Source organism: Hesperophylax consimilis, chromosome 21 (genome assembly GCF_061612785.1).
Source record: "Hesperophylax consimilis isolate HC1 chromosome 21, BYU_Hcon_1.0, whole genome shotgun sequence".
NCBI classification, from domain to species: domain Eukaryota; kingdom Metazoa; phylum Arthropoda; class Insecta; order Trichoptera; family Limnephilidae; genus Hesperophylax; species Hesperophylax consimilis.
This window is the reverse complement of record NC_142856.1, coordinates 15,400,584-15,420,551: the sequence shown is the minus strand read 5'-3', so window position 1 is coordinate 15,420,551 and position 19,968 is coordinate 15,400,584. Positions and strand designations below refer to the sequence as shown.

General features: G+C 35.4%; 1 protein-coding gene across 1 annotated transcript; it reads right to left on the bottom strand.

Annotated features, from left to right (window-relative positions):
- Positions 1–366: 366 nt before the first annotated feature.
- On the bottom strand, positions 367–19,876 carry Etf-QO (electron transfer flavoprotein-ubiquinone oxidoreductase). The gene is made up of 11 exons (XM_089644749.1): positions 19,770–19,876; positions 19,039–19,137; positions 18,695–18,807; positions 17,722–17,920; positions 14,837–15,085; positions 12,493–12,825; positions 4,861–5,016; positions 4,397–4,630; positions 3,809–3,916; positions 3,274–3,387; positions 367–2,790 (listed from the first exon to the last, which is right to left on the bottom strand). The coding sequence occupies exons 1-11, from the start codon at positions 19,801–19,803 to the stop codon at positions 2,627–2,629; spliced, it is 1,803 nt and encodes a 600-aa protein (XP_089500875.1). The 5' UTR covers positions 19,804–19,876; the 3' UTR covers positions 367–2,626.
- Positions 19,877–19,968: the final 92 nt, after the last annotated feature.

Here is a 19,968-nt window from a genome sequence, read left to right as displayed (position 1 = left end):
CTCAATTAGATTTGGTGACAGTAAACTTAGGACGGGTTGTTTCGGAGAATTTGAAAATTTTCAAAGTTATTAAAGTTCACAGAATTTGAAAATTAACTTTGAAAATTTGAAAATTTTCAAAGTTAATTTTCAAATTCTGTGAAAGATTTTTTCAAGTTGTTATTATTTCAGTTCTGTCAAGCAACTAGATACTGATATAGTAAAAGAACTTGAATAGGACTTTCACAGAAAAAAAATGTTGAAATTTGATTAATTGTTCAAATTCTCTGTAACAACCCGTCCTTAATTCCATCCGACAATTATAATAATAATAATGGATGAAAATAATGGCAGGATGGAAACCCAACAAATTAAAACAGTATAAAATTGAAATTATTTGTAAAAAAGATATTTTTTATTTAACACTTGGTGTATAACAGTAAACATTAATTCATCTTACAATATTTACAATCTTAATTTATAAATCTTTTTGTAATCTTAAACCTTTGACATTTTACAATGTGGACGATGTATTACATACATTCATAAAATATTAAAAAGTGTGTTTGAGAACAAATACATAAAAGGTTTAAAAAATGAATAACATAGTAGTTGTAAATGGTTAAAATAAAACATAAGTTTTAAAACAATTTTTATACCCTGCATCTGTTATTAATTGTGATATAATTTTATGTTGCGCTGAATAACTAACATATTATATGCAAGATTTTCTCAGTACATAGAATTTCAAAACATTAATAATAATAACAGCTAGGTACTGTCATTTTTCAAAACCTAATGACATATAGTTATGTAACCTATTTATGGGCAAAGCATCACACCGATAGTGGTTCAAACTGTTTTTAACTAGTTTGGAATACCCACCTGCAGTACATCACCAAAATAGCATAATATGTGTATATGTATTATGTGTATTCTATATATATATATATTTTTTTTTTGTATTAGGCAATTCACCCTAAAACATATATATTTTCAAACAGAGGTGAAAACTTTGATCACTTTTAAAGAGCTCTAAGATTCATTGGCTCTGTATGAGATAGGAAATATACCTGTACATACAATGTTGCATAAACACAAAATGTATATTCATAGCGGGAACCAGGGCATATCAATGCATTAAAAACACTGTATGTACAATGTAAACCAAAACAGATCATGTTAACTGACATTTCAGTACATTCAAGGAACATTTTACTATAGAAAATGCAAGGAGCACTTTTTATGAAATTAAACAACCTATAAAAGGTTAGGTTATGTTATCTTGTTATGTTAGGTTAGGTTTGGGTAGATCCTCTGGTCCAGAGGGCAACAAATAATCCAGTGTTTGTAAAACTAAAGTTGAAGAAACACCCATTCATCTATGGTGTCAAAGACCTTTCAAGATGGGAAATACATGGAGAGTTGAATACCAGATTGTGGAATCGGGGAAATAGCCAAACCCCCAAAGACAACCTTAGTGAACTAAGGGTGTAGCCCATACTTCCAAAAATATGTGTAACACATTGTGCATATAGCCCGAGTGCTTATGAAAGCTATGTAGACCGTTTCCGTATCAATACAAATAAACTAAAGCTTAAATTAAGAGAATAACCTAAAGGTGAAAAGAGTTCACATTCGTAACAAAAAGTTGTCAAAGGAAGCGAGACTAGCAGTCCGTAAAGGAGTTCTGATATTAATCACGATATTATGTGGCAGTGTGCATGGAATTGGCATAAAAAGGACCAAAGCAGATTGGAAGCAGTAGAAGTAAGATCCCCGAGGTAAATCAAGCGCAACGAACAAGATAAAGAAAGGGTCGTAAGATTTGGACATGTTGAAGTAAGTGTAGAGTAGAAGTTGAGGAATACACAGCATAATCAAGTAAAAATATAACATGTTTATAACCGTTTTTTCCCTTACATGCAGGTAAATCCAGATATGAAGGTGCAGCAGGATCACTGAGCTGAAAAGAACGCAGCCCAAGTAAATCATAGTGGTAAAATTGAATATAAAGTTCTGAACTTTTTTCTCTTTCTTGTATGAGGTTTTTTATCCAGATAAGAAATTTTCCTCGTAAAACATATTAATGTAATGTAAAATCAGTCAAGTAAATACAACCATTAGATGGTAATAGTAAAAAGGCCAAGTAAACCGCAGTACTAGTTAGTTAGACATATGAAAGGGTATTGTTATAAGCCCTAGCTAGTTAGAGGATTACGAAAGAATTCATAAAATCAAAATTTCATAATAAAGTGAAAATGTCTGATATGAAATGTAATTGTTTGTGCAAATCCGTGTTCTATGTTGATCTTTGGGATTTGAGCAGAACCTATAGTATGAATGGCGAAAACTCTGTTTAGTCCAGATGCATCCAATTTAGTCAGAAATCGCTTTGATCCTGGCTTTGCCCAATTCAATTAACTTCATCTCCCTAAAGTCATCCAACTATTTACACGCCAGATTGACCCCTTAGATTTAAGTAATAAAAAAGACAAGATTTATGTGGCGTGCAATCCACACCAACGCCCCACTGTGGAGAAATGGTGTGATGGTTACTTAATCAGTTATAAATCTCAGTTAACTGTTTTGCCCTGGACATTTTTTAAGGCGTCTATTTATGCTAGATTAGGTGGCACTGGACCATCTACATCCCGTTGTAATTGGGACCGCCTCCGCTCTCCGGCACCACCCAGTTGATGTTCTGCGAAGGGTCCTTGATGTCGCAAGTCTTGCAGTGGATGCAGTTCTGTGCATTGATCTGCAATCGCAGGCCGTCTCCTTCTTCCATGGGGACGAATTCGTATACTCCTGGAATTACATAATATACAAGTTGGTTTGATGATTGAAAACATTATTATTATGTATTCTAAACAGTTTCCAAAAATGCTACTTGGCAAACTGGTTTAATGCAGAACAAACATATTTAGAGATTCCGTATTGGTTATAAAATGAATTCTTCATAAATACTTTGTTAAAATGTACGAGTTTACCACTTCTTAGTGAATAGACATTTTTTCTATTTTCTATAGCATAGTAAAAAAATTAAAAATACTATAGTTGACCAACGATGCCAAAGAACAGAAAGGAGTGCAAAAAGAGTTAAACAGTAATCTTTTTACATTGTTCTGCAGTAGAAACTCCAGTTAAAACTTGGTTATATGTAGTATTGACATTGGGTATGCAATCTTTGCAGCAATACATAATATGCACTTGTAAATCAATCACAAAGTCAATCAATATTGTAGAATTCGTTGCTCGGAAAGGTAGCTTTAATATAATGTAAATTTATACCTGCAGGACAGTATCTGCCTTCTGGTCCATCGTAGATAGCCAAATTCTTCTGAACGGGGATGCTGTCATCAGCCAGAGTGAGATGGGCAGGTTGGTCACCCTCGTGGTTTGTTCCTGTGCAATACAAACATTATGATAATTATAGCTATAACTATAGTTAATCAACATAAAATGCACTTTGTAAGTAAGCTGAACTCTAGTGTGCACTCTTGGTGTGTGTTTAGCTCCACTTCGAGACCCAATAAATATTTCAATTTGAATTCAAGTCCTATAAACTTGCGCAGGGATTTCACTGATTTATTGAAATTAGGGACTACTATCTTAGTTACCATCTGTTCAGAGATGTGGCCAGTTTCATGATTGGCTTATTGATCTAATTTATTATATACAGTATGTAGAGAAAAGTTCCACATTCCTAGGGTTAGTGAATTATAAATAATGAAGTTGTGCAAATATAATAACAGGCAGTATTTTAAGTAACCCAGTTTTATTTTACAGGTGACACTGAGTATTTCAACCACAAATATGTTAGTACCTGTGAGGGCAACGGAGCTGAGGATGTCGAAGGTCAGCTTGTTGTCTGGTTTGGGATAGTCAATGGGGGTGCACTGGGCGGCTGGCAGCAGTCTTGTTGAATCAGCAGCTGAAATTAAATATCATCTAAATGAGGCGTGCAAAATCGGCCATCCGGACAAATTGGCAATTACCGAACACTTAATTCAAACCGGTCATGGGAAGAGTCCTCGGAAGTCCTCGGAAGACCCAATATGCACCGAGCACGCCTAATTACCAATACGGTAATTAAGGATAGGAATCTGGGGGTCAGTGTGTCCAGGAGTAACGGACGTATAAATCCATCCCTCCCACGCATTGCCGGCGATGGGTCAAGAGAGTCGGTTGGAGAAGTCAAAGGGTCTTCCTCAACCGGCTCCTTCCAATCTGACTCAGACGCATCGGCCACCGGAACATGGAAAATGAACCCGGGCCCCCCAGCTAAATCACCGGCCGCAGCTTGCCACTTAGTGTGATCATTGGCGCAGAGGTCTTAGTTATCCAATGAAAGGTTCCTGGTGCGGCAGTACACATACCCGCCACCCAAAATTAATTATTCATCTCCCATTACCTCCGTGGCTGAGAGTCCATGGCTCCCGTCCCCCAAGCAAGGTGGAGAAGGCGGAGTAGATGATGCCCCCAAACAAGCCCAGGCTGGAGTGGAAGGAAGGTCTGCAGTTCCTGACGGCTTTCAGCTCCTTCCAAACCCAGGAGGAGCGGAGGGCCGTCTCGTAGGAGGAGGGCTCCGTAACGTCAGTGCCCTCTTGCATGATCATCTCGCAGGCTGCGTCTGCTGCCAAGGAACCTGTAATAGTAGGTTTTTTTTAATATTTGTTTTTTTTTTATATATAACTAACCCGTGATAAATCACTGGATTGGAAGTAAAAATTAAAAAAAAAAAAAATTTCAGGTAGTAGAATCACTGAAACTCGCCATGAAATTCATTTATGCTTACAAGAGCCCCCACTCCCATCATAAACGGTGGTAAAAAAATTACACCGTAGTATAACAACAAATAGAAGAAGAAAAGCTCACCGCTCTTGATAGCGTTGTGTGTGCCCTTAATTTTAGGAACATTGAGAAGCCCTGCTGCGTCTCCCACGAGGCAGCCTCCAGGGAAGGTCAAGCGGGGGAGGGACTGCAGCCCCCCTTCACAGAGGGCCCTCGCTCCATAGCCTACACGGGTGCCCCCTGAAAGAAACATTGAATAAATTAAATAAAATTCTTTTGCAAAACTCACACTTCAATCAAACACCTTTCTACATAAATGCCTCGACAGTAATTCTTTTATGAAACATAATTTCTAACAAGGCGAATGTTCAGTTCCATGTTCACTTCCCTAATAACACATGCTGACATCAGGGAATGAATAATTATGCAATTAATTGGGTAAATATTTTTATTGTAATAAATGGTGTCATCCAATTTCCAGTGTAACAAAAAGGTTTCCAACAAAAAAGTCTTCAACTATAATTACAAAAATCATTCAAGCATGCAGCTAAAACTCTACGGACACAAGGGAACATCCCTTCACAATCATTTAAGCGTGCAGCTAAAACTCGACGGACACAAGGGAACATCCATTCACAATCATTCAAGCATGCAGCTAAAACTCTACGGACACAAGGGAACATCCCTTCACAATCATTTAAGCGTGCAGCTAAAACTCGACGGACACAAGGGAACATCCATTCACAATCATTCAAGCATGCAGCTAAAACTCGACGGACACAAGGGAACATCCATTCACAATCATTCAAGCATTCAGCTAAAACTCGACGGACACAAGGGAACATCTATTCACAATCATTCAAGCATGCAGCTAAAACTCGACGGACACAAGCAGAACACACAAGTAACATAATAAAATCAGATTCCAGCGGATTCACAGATGATACAAGCGGAACACCCATTCACAATTAACATAATAAAATCGTATTCTAGCTGATTCGTAGATGATATAAAATTCTTTGCCGACCCACATATACATCACGACCAACTGTAAAACAATCATCACAAGTCTGACGTTTGTCATTTCGCTCCCTATTAATCTTATATTTTCTTCTAAAAACATCGACCCTTATCCTACAATTTTTATACCAGCTGATAATATTTATAGAAGTGCATTAAAATACGAAAGTGAGTGCTTGTCTGGAGTGTAAAAAGTGCTAAATCTAGAGTTTTAGTTATTCTTCAAAAATCTTCAAGCTACCCACAGTATTGTAACCTATTGCAGCCACAAGCCAAACATAAAATGGATTCAACATGCAAATATTGCGTTAAGCATCTGAAAGTGGCTGAGTGTATAAAGTGTTCAACCTGCAAATGCACCATCCATTTCGAATGCGCTGATATTCCGGCAAGTGTTTTTAAACGCATGTCGCAAGGTAAAAAGGATGCGTGGGAGTGCAATAATTGTATCCAAACCTTGGACAATTTAGATACCCAATCCTGCTCCTCAGATCAAAGCAACGTACTCCTAACTGTTGAGATTAGAAAAATGGCGCTACAAATAGAAAAAATGAGCAGTAAAATGGCGGAATTCGAAAAAGTCATCATTTATAATAATAATGTCATGGAAGATTTTTCAAGTAATATGAAATCTATAAACGAAAAATTAGCTAAAATTGATAAGCTAGAAATGGAGGTCTCAGAATTAAAACAAACAGTTTTCATGTTAGAGAGGGGAAACAATGAAAGGGACCAGGAACTTCTATCCAACAATATAGAAATACATGGAATGCCTGAGACCACCAACGAGAATCTACCTACCATGATGTCGAATATCGCAACAGTCATTGGATGCCCTCTCCATCAAAGCGACATTGAATACGTTAGCAGAATCAGTAAGCGCCATCGTACACAAGCCACGACAGATGGACGTTCGGGCAACATAATCGCCAAATTCACCTCCCGCAAGAAGAAGGACGAATTCGTCGCAGCCATCAAAAAAAGAAAAGGAATCACTACCAAGGCCATCGGGATGGTTGGAGCTGACCAGAGGATCTTCATCAACGACCATCTCACGCGGAAGAATAAATCTATATTGAGGTGCGCTAAAGCATTTAAAAACGAACACAACTATCAGTTTTTATGGATAAGAAGTGCAAAAATCTACCTACGGAAAAACGAAACATCACCACCCATACACGTCTCATGCGAATTACAGCTAAAAAACCTTGTCTAACTACCATTGCAATGTTAAACCACCTATCCTCTGATAACTACTATTTTTTTCGTATTTTTTTTCATATTTTTTTCAATATCACCCTTTTTACATTAACCCCACATGCTAATAATTACACTAACTGCTCACTACTACATTCTATAATATACTCACTCACTTTAATTCATAATAATAGTGTGTTGTGCTTTGCTAAGCCCAGTGGACTCATGACTAATAACATAACTCTAGAATATAATATTCTTCAAATATATTCTACAGAAACCGAACATAATAATGTAATTACCGAAAATTCGCAATGCATGATTCATTAATAATTTTTTATCAAAATTCAAGAGGTTTGCGCTCGAAAACACAGGAATTTCATCAAAATATACTGCTCAATAATTATGACTTGATCTTCATTACGGAAAGTTGGTTGGTTGATAGTATCCGAGATGAGGAATTATTTGATAATCGCTATTCTGTTTACAGAAATGATAGAGATATACACCGCACTAGTAAATCAACTGGCGGAGGCGTACTCATAGGAATTAAAAAAGATTTTTTTGTTACCCCCCGCTCTTGGAAATCAGACGCTGAGGATATCTGGATAACTGTCAATACATCAAAATCGAATCGTCATTGTTATAATATTCATATGTGCTGCGTGTATTTACCTAGCGTCGGTCCAAAATTAACATCATCAGAAAGATTAGCATTATTTACTAGTCATACCAATACTATTTCTGACTTAACAATCCGTTTTCCCAATGACAAGTTTTTAATCATTGGCGACTATAACATGCCCAATATCGAATGGAATAATCAACAAATGCCAAGTAATAGAGATCAATGTGCACTCGCGTTACTTAACTGCTTATCTTTTGCAAATTTAACCCAATTTAACCATTTACCTAACAAATTCGGTCGAATTCTGGACCTCGTCTTCTGTAACACTTCAGTTAATGTGTCGCTTGCCGACCACCCATTAGTTAAAGAAGATGCTCATCATAAATCATTGATTGTAGAACTAGAATTTCCATCCACTATTGCAACCCTCTCAACTCCTCGAACAATAAAATTATTCCATAAAGCAGATTATGCAGAGATCAATGAGAGACTGAAAGAAACCGACTGGTCAACCGTTATAAATGCACCGGATGTAAATACAGCGTTAAATTCGTTTTATGCTATAATTGAACAGATTATCGAAGTGTTTATTCCTAAGAAAGTTGTAAAATCTGGAAAATACCCACTATGGTACACGGCAGCCTTAATAAAAATAACAAACGAAAAATTAAAATTCTTTAGAAAATGGAAGCGCCATCGGAACCCCCTTGATTATCTTTCATTTTCATTGCTTCGCAAAAGGCAAAAAACAGTCGCTTCAGCAGCTTACAAAACCTACATTTCTACGATAGAATCCGGTATACAGCATAATGTTAAAAAAATATGGTCCTACGTCAATTCTCAAAGAAAATCTCCTGCCATCCCTGATCATATGATTTACGGTGAAAAAACTGCTAATGACAGTAGAGGAGTAGCCAACTTATTTTCTGAGTATTTTGGATCTGTATTTTCTAATGCTCAACCTGCACATACAAGCAATGCCAGTTTTTGCTCTAATTCAAATAGCATAATCAACTCAATCGAGATCAATGAAGACATCACATTCAAATACCTTAAGTCCATTGATATCAAAAAGGGACCAGGGGATGATCAACTTCCAGGGATCTTCATAAATTATTGTAGTAAACAATTGACACCCCCCATTTTTGCTATTTTCAAACTGTCGTTAACTGAAGGAACATTTCCCGACAAGTGGAAAACAGCCTTGATTACCCCAATATATAAAAATGGCAGTAAAAATGATGTCTCGAACTATCGACCTATATCCAAATTACCAATACTAAGTAAAGTATTGGAAAAAATTGTTTACGATCAATTATATTCAACTATCTCACCCTCACTCTTAAATAATCAACACGGCTTCATCAAAAATCGCTCCACAACTTCAAATCTGGCATTTTTTACAAATTTTCTTCATGCTCATATGGATATGCGATGCCAGGTAGATGCCATTTATACGGATTATTCTAAAGCATTTGACCGTGTTAATCATTATATTCTTTTACAAAAGTTATTAGGTCTAGGAATTCACGGTGACCTCTATAGATGGATCGCATCATACGTCAATAATCGGCACCAAATCACGGTTGTCAATGGTTTTGCATCTTGCTTAACGGAAATCGTCTCAGGTGTGCCCCAGGGGTCGCATCTTGGACCACTCTTATTTAATATTTATATAAATGACATTTACGTTTGCTTTAAAAATAGTTACTTTGTTTTATACGCGGATGACATGAAAATTTATAAAGCTATACAGTGTTTATCCGATTGTATGGAATTGCAAAGCGATCTTGATAATTTGTGCATATACTGTGAATCAAATTTATTGTCCTTAAACATATCTAAGTGTCACTCGATTACATTTACTAGAAATAAAAACAAAATCATCTATCCATACAACTTGAATAACAAACCTTTACAACCTATGTCTACGTGTAAAGATCTAGGTGTTTACTTAGATAGCAAATTAATTTTTGACAAGCACATTGAACACATTATTTCAAAATCCTACAGAATGCTAGGTTTCTTATTAAGAATATGCAAAGTTTTCAAAAGTGCTAAAACTCTGAAAATGTTGTTTTGTTCATTGGTCAGAAGTCCACTGGAGTATGCTTCCACAATATGGAATCCTCAATATAAGGTATACATAGATTTAGTAGAAAGTATACAGAATAAATTTTCGAAACATTTACTCAAGAAATACAACAATACTACAAATAATATGTTAACTTTACAAAAAAGACGCACATTGTCAGACCTGTTGTTTCTACATAATCTGCTAAATAATAAAATAGATTGTCCCGAATTGCTATCCGTAATTGGTTTAAATGTTCCAACGAGGCGTACCAGGCACACTACACTATTTCATATTGAAGCCAACAATACCAATGCAGCAAACAATTCAGTTATTACTCGCGCAATCACAACATACACCCATTACGAAAAATTAATACATTTAGACATCTTTCATGATTTCTTTCTAACATACAAAACTAACTTATTAAATTTCTTAGCATGACATATTTCAAAAATATTTTCACATCATTTTTCAAAACTCCTATTTATTAACAGTCAATTACAATTCGTGAGCTTATTATAATTCTTGTTTTCAATTCATTTATTATTTATTATTTTTATTTTTATCCACACACTTCCTTCCTTTTATAACAATCTCAGGCGAAATTACGTAATGATATTTTATGGACATACGTAATAGGTACTACAACTATGTAATAACTAAAAATATCTAATTGTATCTAATTGTACTGTGTATGTCTTAACAAATAAATAAATAAATAAATAAATAAAAACAACTTATATGAAGTACAGAGGCGGCTCCAGGGGTCCAGAAGTGGAAGGTCAATCGAAAAAAAATGAATATGAAATGTTAATACATATTGCTAATGCGTAATGAATATTATAAAAATGCCAATGTATGTAATTAATTTTCCGGTTCCCACCTATTCCGAAGCCGGAAATACAATATTGTTTTATGTAAGATTATTTACTTATACATATAACTAATTAATGTTTTTTTTAAAGATCTTTTCTTATTAATAGTTTTAATTTGTATTAACTCCAAACTCAGTCCATTGTTTATCAGTAGACTTAAAAAGTAAACAATGAAAGCAAAAGTGCCTATACATTCATTTAGTTGCACCCGCAAATGCATTGATAAAAATGATAACTTTTGTTTTTAACCTCTTTATTTTTCTCTCCTGTAACATAAACTAACTGTCACTTTATTTGAATATATGATTTGTTTTGTTTGTCGTGATTCAATGAATTGTTTGCGATTTCTTTCGATATGATATGTACAGAATTTGACATTTTAAATTATTCCATGGAAATTACCTCAACAATGGATAAACAATTTCGCAAACTAATATTCAAGTTCAAGATGGCTATCATTCATAACACAAAAAACTTACGACTGACATTTTTTCACATCTCCCTCTAATAATGTTCTTAGGTCGTAGATATCTCTATCTCACCACGGTCATGTCTGAAAATCCATTTTAAATAAATTTTGTATGATACTAAGTATACGTCAGACACGATGGTGTTTACCTCCTTTGTCTGTATAGCAAAGAGAAAGAAATGAGATAGCTTGGGGACAAAACTTGATGTGACACATGCTAGGTACATATAGTAGCTTCTCATTTGGACGCTAGACGGCACTGGAACTCGCTATTACCGTACGAATATTATAATAAATGAATAATCGGGTAGTTTGTTAAATCCTTTTTTCATATTAATACTATTGCAGCATACTTTGGGAGGTTATTGACCAAAAGACCTCTGTAGATGAGCCGCCACTGATGAAGTATATCAATGGACAAAAGATTGGCTTCTAAAACTCAACGTTGAAATGCAGTGTCCTACACATATTGGAAAAACTAACCCTAAGCTTGGATACAAACTTAATGGGTAAAAGCAGTGACGTTACAAGGCCTAGGAGTTACCATATCAGAAGACTTGAAATGGGAACCGCATATCACTGGGATTGTCAAAAGCGAATTCAACAACATATTTAATCAGGAAAGCCTTCCTTTAACTAACACCGGACTTGATGTTAAAAATATATAAAACATATGTGCAACCTCTCCTGGAATATGCTTTCCAAATACGGAGTCCATATTTTGCGAAAGATATAGATAGATCTAATAGAGAGAGTACAGAGAAGATTAAAAATAATACCACGAGCCTTGAAAGACCGGTTATATGAAGATAGACTCAAGGAATTCAGATTACTAAAATTAAAATAAAGAAGAGAAAGGCGTGATATGATTGAGACTTTCAAAATTTTATCTGGACATTATAGTTGCCCTTGAAATATTCACCACCAACAAAAATATAAATCTCAAGGGATTCTCAAAAAAATTAATAAAACACCTTTTGCATCCAATCCTAGGAAACACTTCCTTGCAAACAGAGTAGTGGATACATGGAACAAACTTCCACAACATGTCATCCAATCCTAAGAAACATTTCTTTGCAAACAGAGTAGTGGATACATGGAACAAACTTCCACAACATGTCATCGATTCTATTAACATAAACCAATCTAAAGCTCGATTGGATTCTTATTTGGAGAGATGGAGGGATTAACTTATTTTAAATTTAAAACAACTCAATTACTGTTAAACTTTATGTGAAATCAGATATGAGCACATCAGCAGAATGCTTAAACTCGTATTTGTGAAAATTGACTAATTTTTTTTTTTTTTTTAAACATAATACTTATCTGCAAAGGCCCTTGAGGTGATTTTGCACAAAAATGGCGCTATACAAAACATCCAAATATTTATTATTGTTAAAGAATGTGTTAAAATTACGCTTTTATTCGCTTTAAAAAGTGTAAAACTCACCTTCAAACACCTTGCTGACGCTTGGATGAGTCTTAAACTTCTGAAACTCTCTGAACGGACTGAGATACGGGTTTGTATAATCAAGCCCGATCACAAAGCCAACTGCCACCATCGGAGCGTCTCCTTCTTCCTGGGCCAGGTGGTACAGGAAGGAGCCCCCGTAGGTGTCCTTGGGCAGGGGCCACCCTACGGTGTGCTCCACCAGGCCGGGGTGGTGGTTTTCGGGGGTGACTTCCCAGAGCTCCTTGATCCCCAGACCGTAGGTTTGGGGCTCAGCTTTCTCACGCAGGTTCAGCTTTTTGATCACCTGTTTCGAGAGGTGGCCGTGACAACCTGGAATAGAGAAAAGACAGATTTTTAAACACATAACGCAAATTTAGCTAAGCAATAACTGTGCAGTGATGAGGAGAAAAGTATATGATTTAAATATTTCTGTTAAAAAATACTATAATATGGCACAAAAAATTGAATGAAAAATAATTTCAGCTACAACTTCAATAAAGTTGTATTTTTCAATCTAAGCCTAGCTCTCTTAACCCTGAGTTCAGGCACAATGGGTTTGTTGGGCACACATTAAAAACACAAAAAACATTATTTAAAACAAAAAAAACGAAATAAGTTCATTTATGTAACTGGGAAGTAATGAACAACATTATTAGGGGTGTCAAAAGAAGAAAAGATACTAATTTTCAGCAAATAAATCATGTAAGGAAAGATGAAATCTTTTCAGCGTGTTTCGGGGTTCGGTCGGCATTCCAATGGTTTTCAAACACGGTTGGACGCAATGAGCTTTTCTGAACAAAACTTGATTCCCATAGTGAAGGTCAAGAAGGATAAACTAAGTAGGAAGGTTGCACAGAGCACGTCAAAAAAGGCAGCTACTGGAAGTGCCAGGTGCCAATGCCGCTCTAGAGGCGGGGTGAAGTAATCAAATGGCCGCGCTGTGAAGTTAAGTCAAGAGTCACCTCTGAGTGCAAATTTTAGGTGATAAATAACTCATTTTAATATTTCTGTATTATGCATAAGGAGCTGAAATAAAGTTCACATTATCGTATGCATGTATTGAATATATTATCAATAATGCCTTAATTACTTATTGTTATTAATAATGTTGACAATTGCAGAGTAATCTTATCGACAGTGATAATAATGCAAATAAAGCAACTAATAAGGTTATAAACATATTTTGAATGACTAAAACAGATTTATTTTATTTTTTCTCGTTAACTATTGCACTACAGTATTTTGTGATACTACCCGCGGTTACTGTTACTACCCGGATTTGCCCGAGATTCAACTTACTTACTTACTTACTTTATTGAATAATTGAAAAATATGGAAATATAATATGACATCTTGTAACATTTATTGACTGTAAAATGAATGCAGTACGCTCTCAGTAATTCGCCGCTCGATTATCTGACAACTTTTTGTTTTGTTTTTGTTAAATGGATACCACAGAAGAGTCCCAAATGCTCTCAGCCATCTAGAGCCAGTGAGACTATGGCATCGCCAATTGGGGTATGTTGTGAGGCTGAAGTTTGTGGGGAGGAGAAGGAGATGAGGAAGAGGAAGGGGGGGTAAACCTGGCTATTCAGATCTGGTCACCAAATACAGCTAAATCCATATCAAGAAATGTTTCAATTCAGAATGGTGGTCTTACAACAGGGCGATATTGAGAGTAGCTTCCACTCTGATAATACTGCTATAATCTACCATTTTTTTCAATAGTTGAAAGCACAAAATCAAGTTCTATAATTTGCCGGTATTCGTATGTAAATTCTGTAGACATGTTGGATTACTTTACTCTTACCAAATACCCTACAATATTAATAATACGTCCAACTCCAGTAAAATATTGACAATATCAACAACTCACGCGCTAGTATAGCATGCTGACATTGACATTCCTCTCAATGGCGGAAAATTGAATTTATTTAGTACTTAGTGGCGGTGTTTTGTCGGTATTCTGACAACTGTCGCATGTGTTTCTGTTCCCTTTATTTTGCCACTTTTTTAGTTTGAATAATTTAACAAAATGGAGTCTTCTCGCAAGCGTAAACATGACACTGTAAAAATTAAAATAAAACCAGTACAAGTTACGACCTCTTTTATTTTATTGCATATTTTGTACCTATACGCTATAATCATCTGCTTCCACTACTTGAACACTCGCCTAGTTTTTGGAGTGGAAGATTAGCGAGAGAATACTCACTGTATGTTCAAATTTCACAATGCCAGAGTTCACCGTTACAGTTTTTCTGCTTCAGCTCAATGATTTTATGTTTTTTATTGACTAAAAATAATCTTGATTATTATGTAAATTGGTTTATATTTTACTAACCTTCTGCTAAGATGGTGCACTTGGCGTGCAATTCCATCCCTCGCTCAAAGTTGTCCTTGGGTGAACCGTCCTTGGCGATGCCCATGTCGCTGGTGGCCACGCCGATGAGCTTGCCATCCTTCCAGAGCAGCTCGGCGGCCGCAGTACCCGTGTACACCTCCACGCCGGCTGCCTCCGCCTGCTCGCCGAGCCACGCCACCAGGCGACCCAGCCGCACAATGTAGTTGCCGTGGTTCCACATCGGGAGACCTGGAATGCAGATGGTTCTATATAATCATTGGTTCCAGGACATAAATGAAGAAAAGAAAAAAAAACTTAAGAATAACCAAAACAAAATATATAGCCTAATTTGTTATTTCGAGGGTTTAAAGTCAAAAAACATTATCTACAAAAAATTCAAGGTCTTTTAGTCAAACAATGTTATCTACCAAAAAATATACACACCTTCAGAACAATACACAACAGAACACTTTCGAGCATGTAAACTCGGCCATCCTGACAAATCGGCAATCGCCGAGCATTTGATTGAAACCGGCCATTACTTTGGATTCGTTCCTGAAGTCCTGGGAAGACCCAAAACTCACAGAGCTCGCCTAATTACAGAAGCAATTGAAATTCACAAAAATCCCATTAATATTAATAGAGACAACGGAGCTAAGCTCAATAGTTCTTGGTATCCCGCAATTGACGGCTACACCAAAGCTAAACGCAAAAAACCATTTTAAATTTTACTGTAAAACCAGCTCGTAGAATAGTGGAGCTGGCAACACGATATCGCACAGACGTACTTAAGCACACATTTCATCACTATCAATTACACATCTGCCCTGATGATGGACCCTGTAACGTTGCCGAAACGTTGGCTAAAGAAGGAGTTGGCGCAACACTGCATAAACAAATATCAAAAATACTTTTGGCCGTGAAAATCTTAAATCATAAATTGGTTGGTATGTTTTTTTTTTCTACTTGCATTTTTTGTCTAGCGTGTGTCAGCCACATTGTGACAAAAAAATAAATTATCATGTATTTAGCTTCTTTACACTTCTTTAACACTAGTTATAATTTTATTTAGCTATCTAAATACTTTGTAGTTAATTTTAACCTTTGATGGCCTTTTAAAACCTGTCTATACAATCACATCAATCAACAACCACAACACAGGCGTGTGCCTAGCTTGGTGGTTTTAACATACCCAAAAATTGTAATACATAACAAAAAACAACACTAAATAAAGAAAATTTAAAAAAAAATAGAAACACAAAGTGTCGTTCTGGCCGGAACACATCCAATGAATCTGATTCTGAAGGCATTTGAATTAGTCTGAGTTCGCAAAATATAATGGAAAGCATCCGTATTCACTCTCACTCGTTCTGAACAGAGGTGGATCTGAAATTGTCGCTGGAACCAAACATGTTGGTGCAAAAGTGCATTATCTCATCGTCAAAAGATAGCAAGAAGCATTGTTTTTTACCTTTTTTGGTCTGCATGGGGCAAATTTGCAACAATCATATTGATGGCCTAGCTTACACATGTGTTAAGTGCAATTTGAGAATTGAATTTCTAAGAATTGGTTAATTATAAAATGTAATGCAACGAAATTAATGTGAAAATTCACTTTTTATCCATCAGGTACTTTTAAATTTCCACGGCAATGGTACGCGGAGTTTTATTTCTTTAATACGTATGAGGGAGATGTATGATAATGATTGCACTTCTTTGGGGGAGCAAACATATGTACATTTTAACAACTCTTATACACCATTATGAAGTATGTAAGAAAGAGCTGCAGCATTATTGTGATAACTAAATTATGTTTTGTGCTTTTTTTGTATCTTTGCAGCAGGAATTTTAAAAGCACCCATTCTAGAAGAAAATGTAATGTAAAATTCCCACAGAACATCTATTTACAAAGTAAGTAATCTTGACAAATGCTTTAAAAAACACGTAATTGTTTTTACTTAAAACTATGTGTGCGCTAGGCCATCAAACATGCGACACCTGCTTACAGGGATAGCCGCCAGTGGATCATATACACATATGACTACCCAATTTTAACTCTTTGCACGCGGCCGTATCAACTGTTGTTACGGCAAAAAGTCCATACTCACACGCGGCTGTATCAACAGTTGATACGGAAACTTTGAATGCCGATATTCCAGCGATATTTTGACATAAATTTATTTCCCGCTCGTTTGAACATTCGTAGAACTATCACGATGCTGACATCTACAAGAATTTCTCGAAAATAAAATTGTATTTCATTAAAAAACATTGATAATCAAGTGAGCCTCTTTGCGCCTTCGAGTGCTATAGTTTACAATTTTGTCAACGGATGGCGTTAGTCCAATTTTGTTACTATATTAAGTGACATAAAATTTAAGTGTTCAGTTTTAGAAAAAGGTTTCATAACTAAAAATGATAAGTGCTCATGGTGTCCCACTTGTGTCTATCAACGAAGTGGCCTAAGTACACACACGCCGAGTGAATGGCGGGACCACATTCAAAAGATACGTTACGTCTTTGTATGAAATTTTATGTTTTTGTCTTTATAAACATCTAAGAATGTTGACACACTTGGATTTGTTATCATATTGTGAAGAATAATCTGTTCTGTCTATATAGTCCAATAAATCATGCCAGAATGCTATAATTTGACATTTAATTGCGTGCATAGGTATTTGAAAATATGTACCGCGTACGGGTATAGATAAAACGGAGCAAATTAACGCGTTCAAAAGGTTAAGCATCATAAATAAATTAGTAGAACAAAAAACGAAAAAATTATATATATATATATATAAGTCTGCATATTGTTATCATTTATAATGTTAAATAATTTACAAGTAATAAATAAAAATAAAAAAATTGTTTTATTTCAGCTCTACCTGGGAACACGGGAATAGGCAGTGCACCCGTAGCAGTCAGGTATTTAAACTTATCCTTGGTAACAGGTGTGTTTAAGGGGGCGCCTTTTTCCTTCCAGTCGGGGATCAGCTCCTGTAGCCCCTTGGGGTCTATCACAGCGCCGGAGAGTGTGTGCCCTCCCATGGCAGCGGCTTTTTCAACCACCACAACTCTGATTTCCTGGTAGTAATAAAATTATTCATTACATCTTATTCAAAATTATGTTTAATTTTACAGGTGAAATTCGCACAGCTTTTTCTTGCCTGAAATTTCTAGGTCATGTAAACTATTTTTAGCTTGACACGTAATTTTTATAAGATTTGAAAAATCTATTTGATTGTATTACTGTTTTGGGTTATTTATGTGATGTGCGGTATGATTAGGTAGTCTTCAAGTAATACTCCAATATAGATTATTGCGTTTATTAAACCGAGTACAAGATTACGGATACTTCTTAACTAGCTAGCAGCTGGGATGTGAGAGAGCGATCTACCTACTACATTCGTATTTACAACTGTATCACCTATCTGTCTCGCTCAGTACTGACAGAGTCAACCACAATACTTATTTATCCCACAGTCAACAATTAAACAAGACGCCATAATGTTTTCTCTTTATTTTTTAACTGTAAAATTTAAAAAATATATATATATTTAAAATCAGGTCATCAATTATTTAAATCTGGTAGTAACAACAGCTGCTTGACTCACTTAACATTGAGGGCGACCAAAAGAAGAACTAACGAATGTGACTATTTTAAAAATATTTCAAATCAAAATTAACAAAATCTAAGTGTCGTCACCTACTTCAAAGTTATATGTTATCAGGGGTGATAAGAATATCATTTGAGAAGGGTTGGGAAAATTTTTTCTTTTTTAACTGTGTAGGTACTGCAATCATGCAACAATAAAAGTATAAATACTGATTAATGTAATATTATGTAAAAGTAGGTACCTTTTCATTTTTTTCAGCAATTTGTTTGGCGCGAATAGCGGCGGCCATTCCCGCCGGTCCCCCTCCAATAATTAGCAGGTCTGTTTCGTCCACAAACCTTTCCATGTTTGCTTCTGCAAATAGGAAAAGAAATGTTCAATTACCCAGTCATAATGTAAAAGCTATAAATATTCAGTCATAATATTATTCCCGATGTGATGTCAGAGCTAATGTAAATAAATGGTGTAACCATTATAAAAAACTGGATGAATAGTTAGTAAAATCTAGCCAAAAAGCATCAATTATTCAACAGATAAACATACTCCTTGTGCTCTGTTATTCCAATGGAAAATGTTACATTTTACCTTTCCATCTTGGATCGTTGTCTCTTGGATAAATCGTGTAGTGAGTGGTTATCTTAGGAGTAGAACTGGCATAGCTTCGGCTGCCCGCACCACGCCATACTAAATCAAAACAAAAAACAATTTACAATAGCATAATAAGACAGATAAAAACAAAAGTAAATATAATTACAGAACGCTTAATCAAAAAATCTAGCGTAGTTATTATATCACTAACATTTTGTAGTAAAAACGTTAAAAAAAATAATTAAATTACCTAATAAAACCCAAATTTTACATTGTTTACAAAACTATTTTAAGATTGATAAGAGAAGATAATGGTATAATATAGGTATGTATGACTATATATCACACATAACACTTATTGTGGCATTGAATTACATAATGGTTACTTGCTTAAATATAGTTTCATTAAAACCAAAACATTTGCATACATATTTATTGTTATACAGAAGATTAAATTCTAATTAAAATGTGAACCTTGGACCTTGCGGATGAAAATCTCCGTAACGATATGTATTATCTTTAAAAATGAGGATTAATTAGCAAACTAGGTGGAAAACAATGAGCAATTTTAAAGTTAAGGGTACTTAGTTTAAAATACTATCAAAAATATTACGAAAAAAAGTTTTGTTTACTTCGCGAAAGTTTCAACCATATTATTATTTTATTTCGATAGTGGAGCTAAAATATTAGATATTAGAGATATTTTCGTGAATAATCTAATAACTTACTCAATTTCGACGTGGCACTAAAAGAAATCATCATCTTTTTCTCATATAAAACTGGAAAAACGTACAATAGTACAATATTAGCGAAAGTGACAGCCAGCCATATCACAGATATAACTAAATATAGATCGGAAATGATCGGAAAATCACGCTTTAAAATTAAAAATCTAGGGTTGTCATGTGTTGGTGAGTTACATAATTG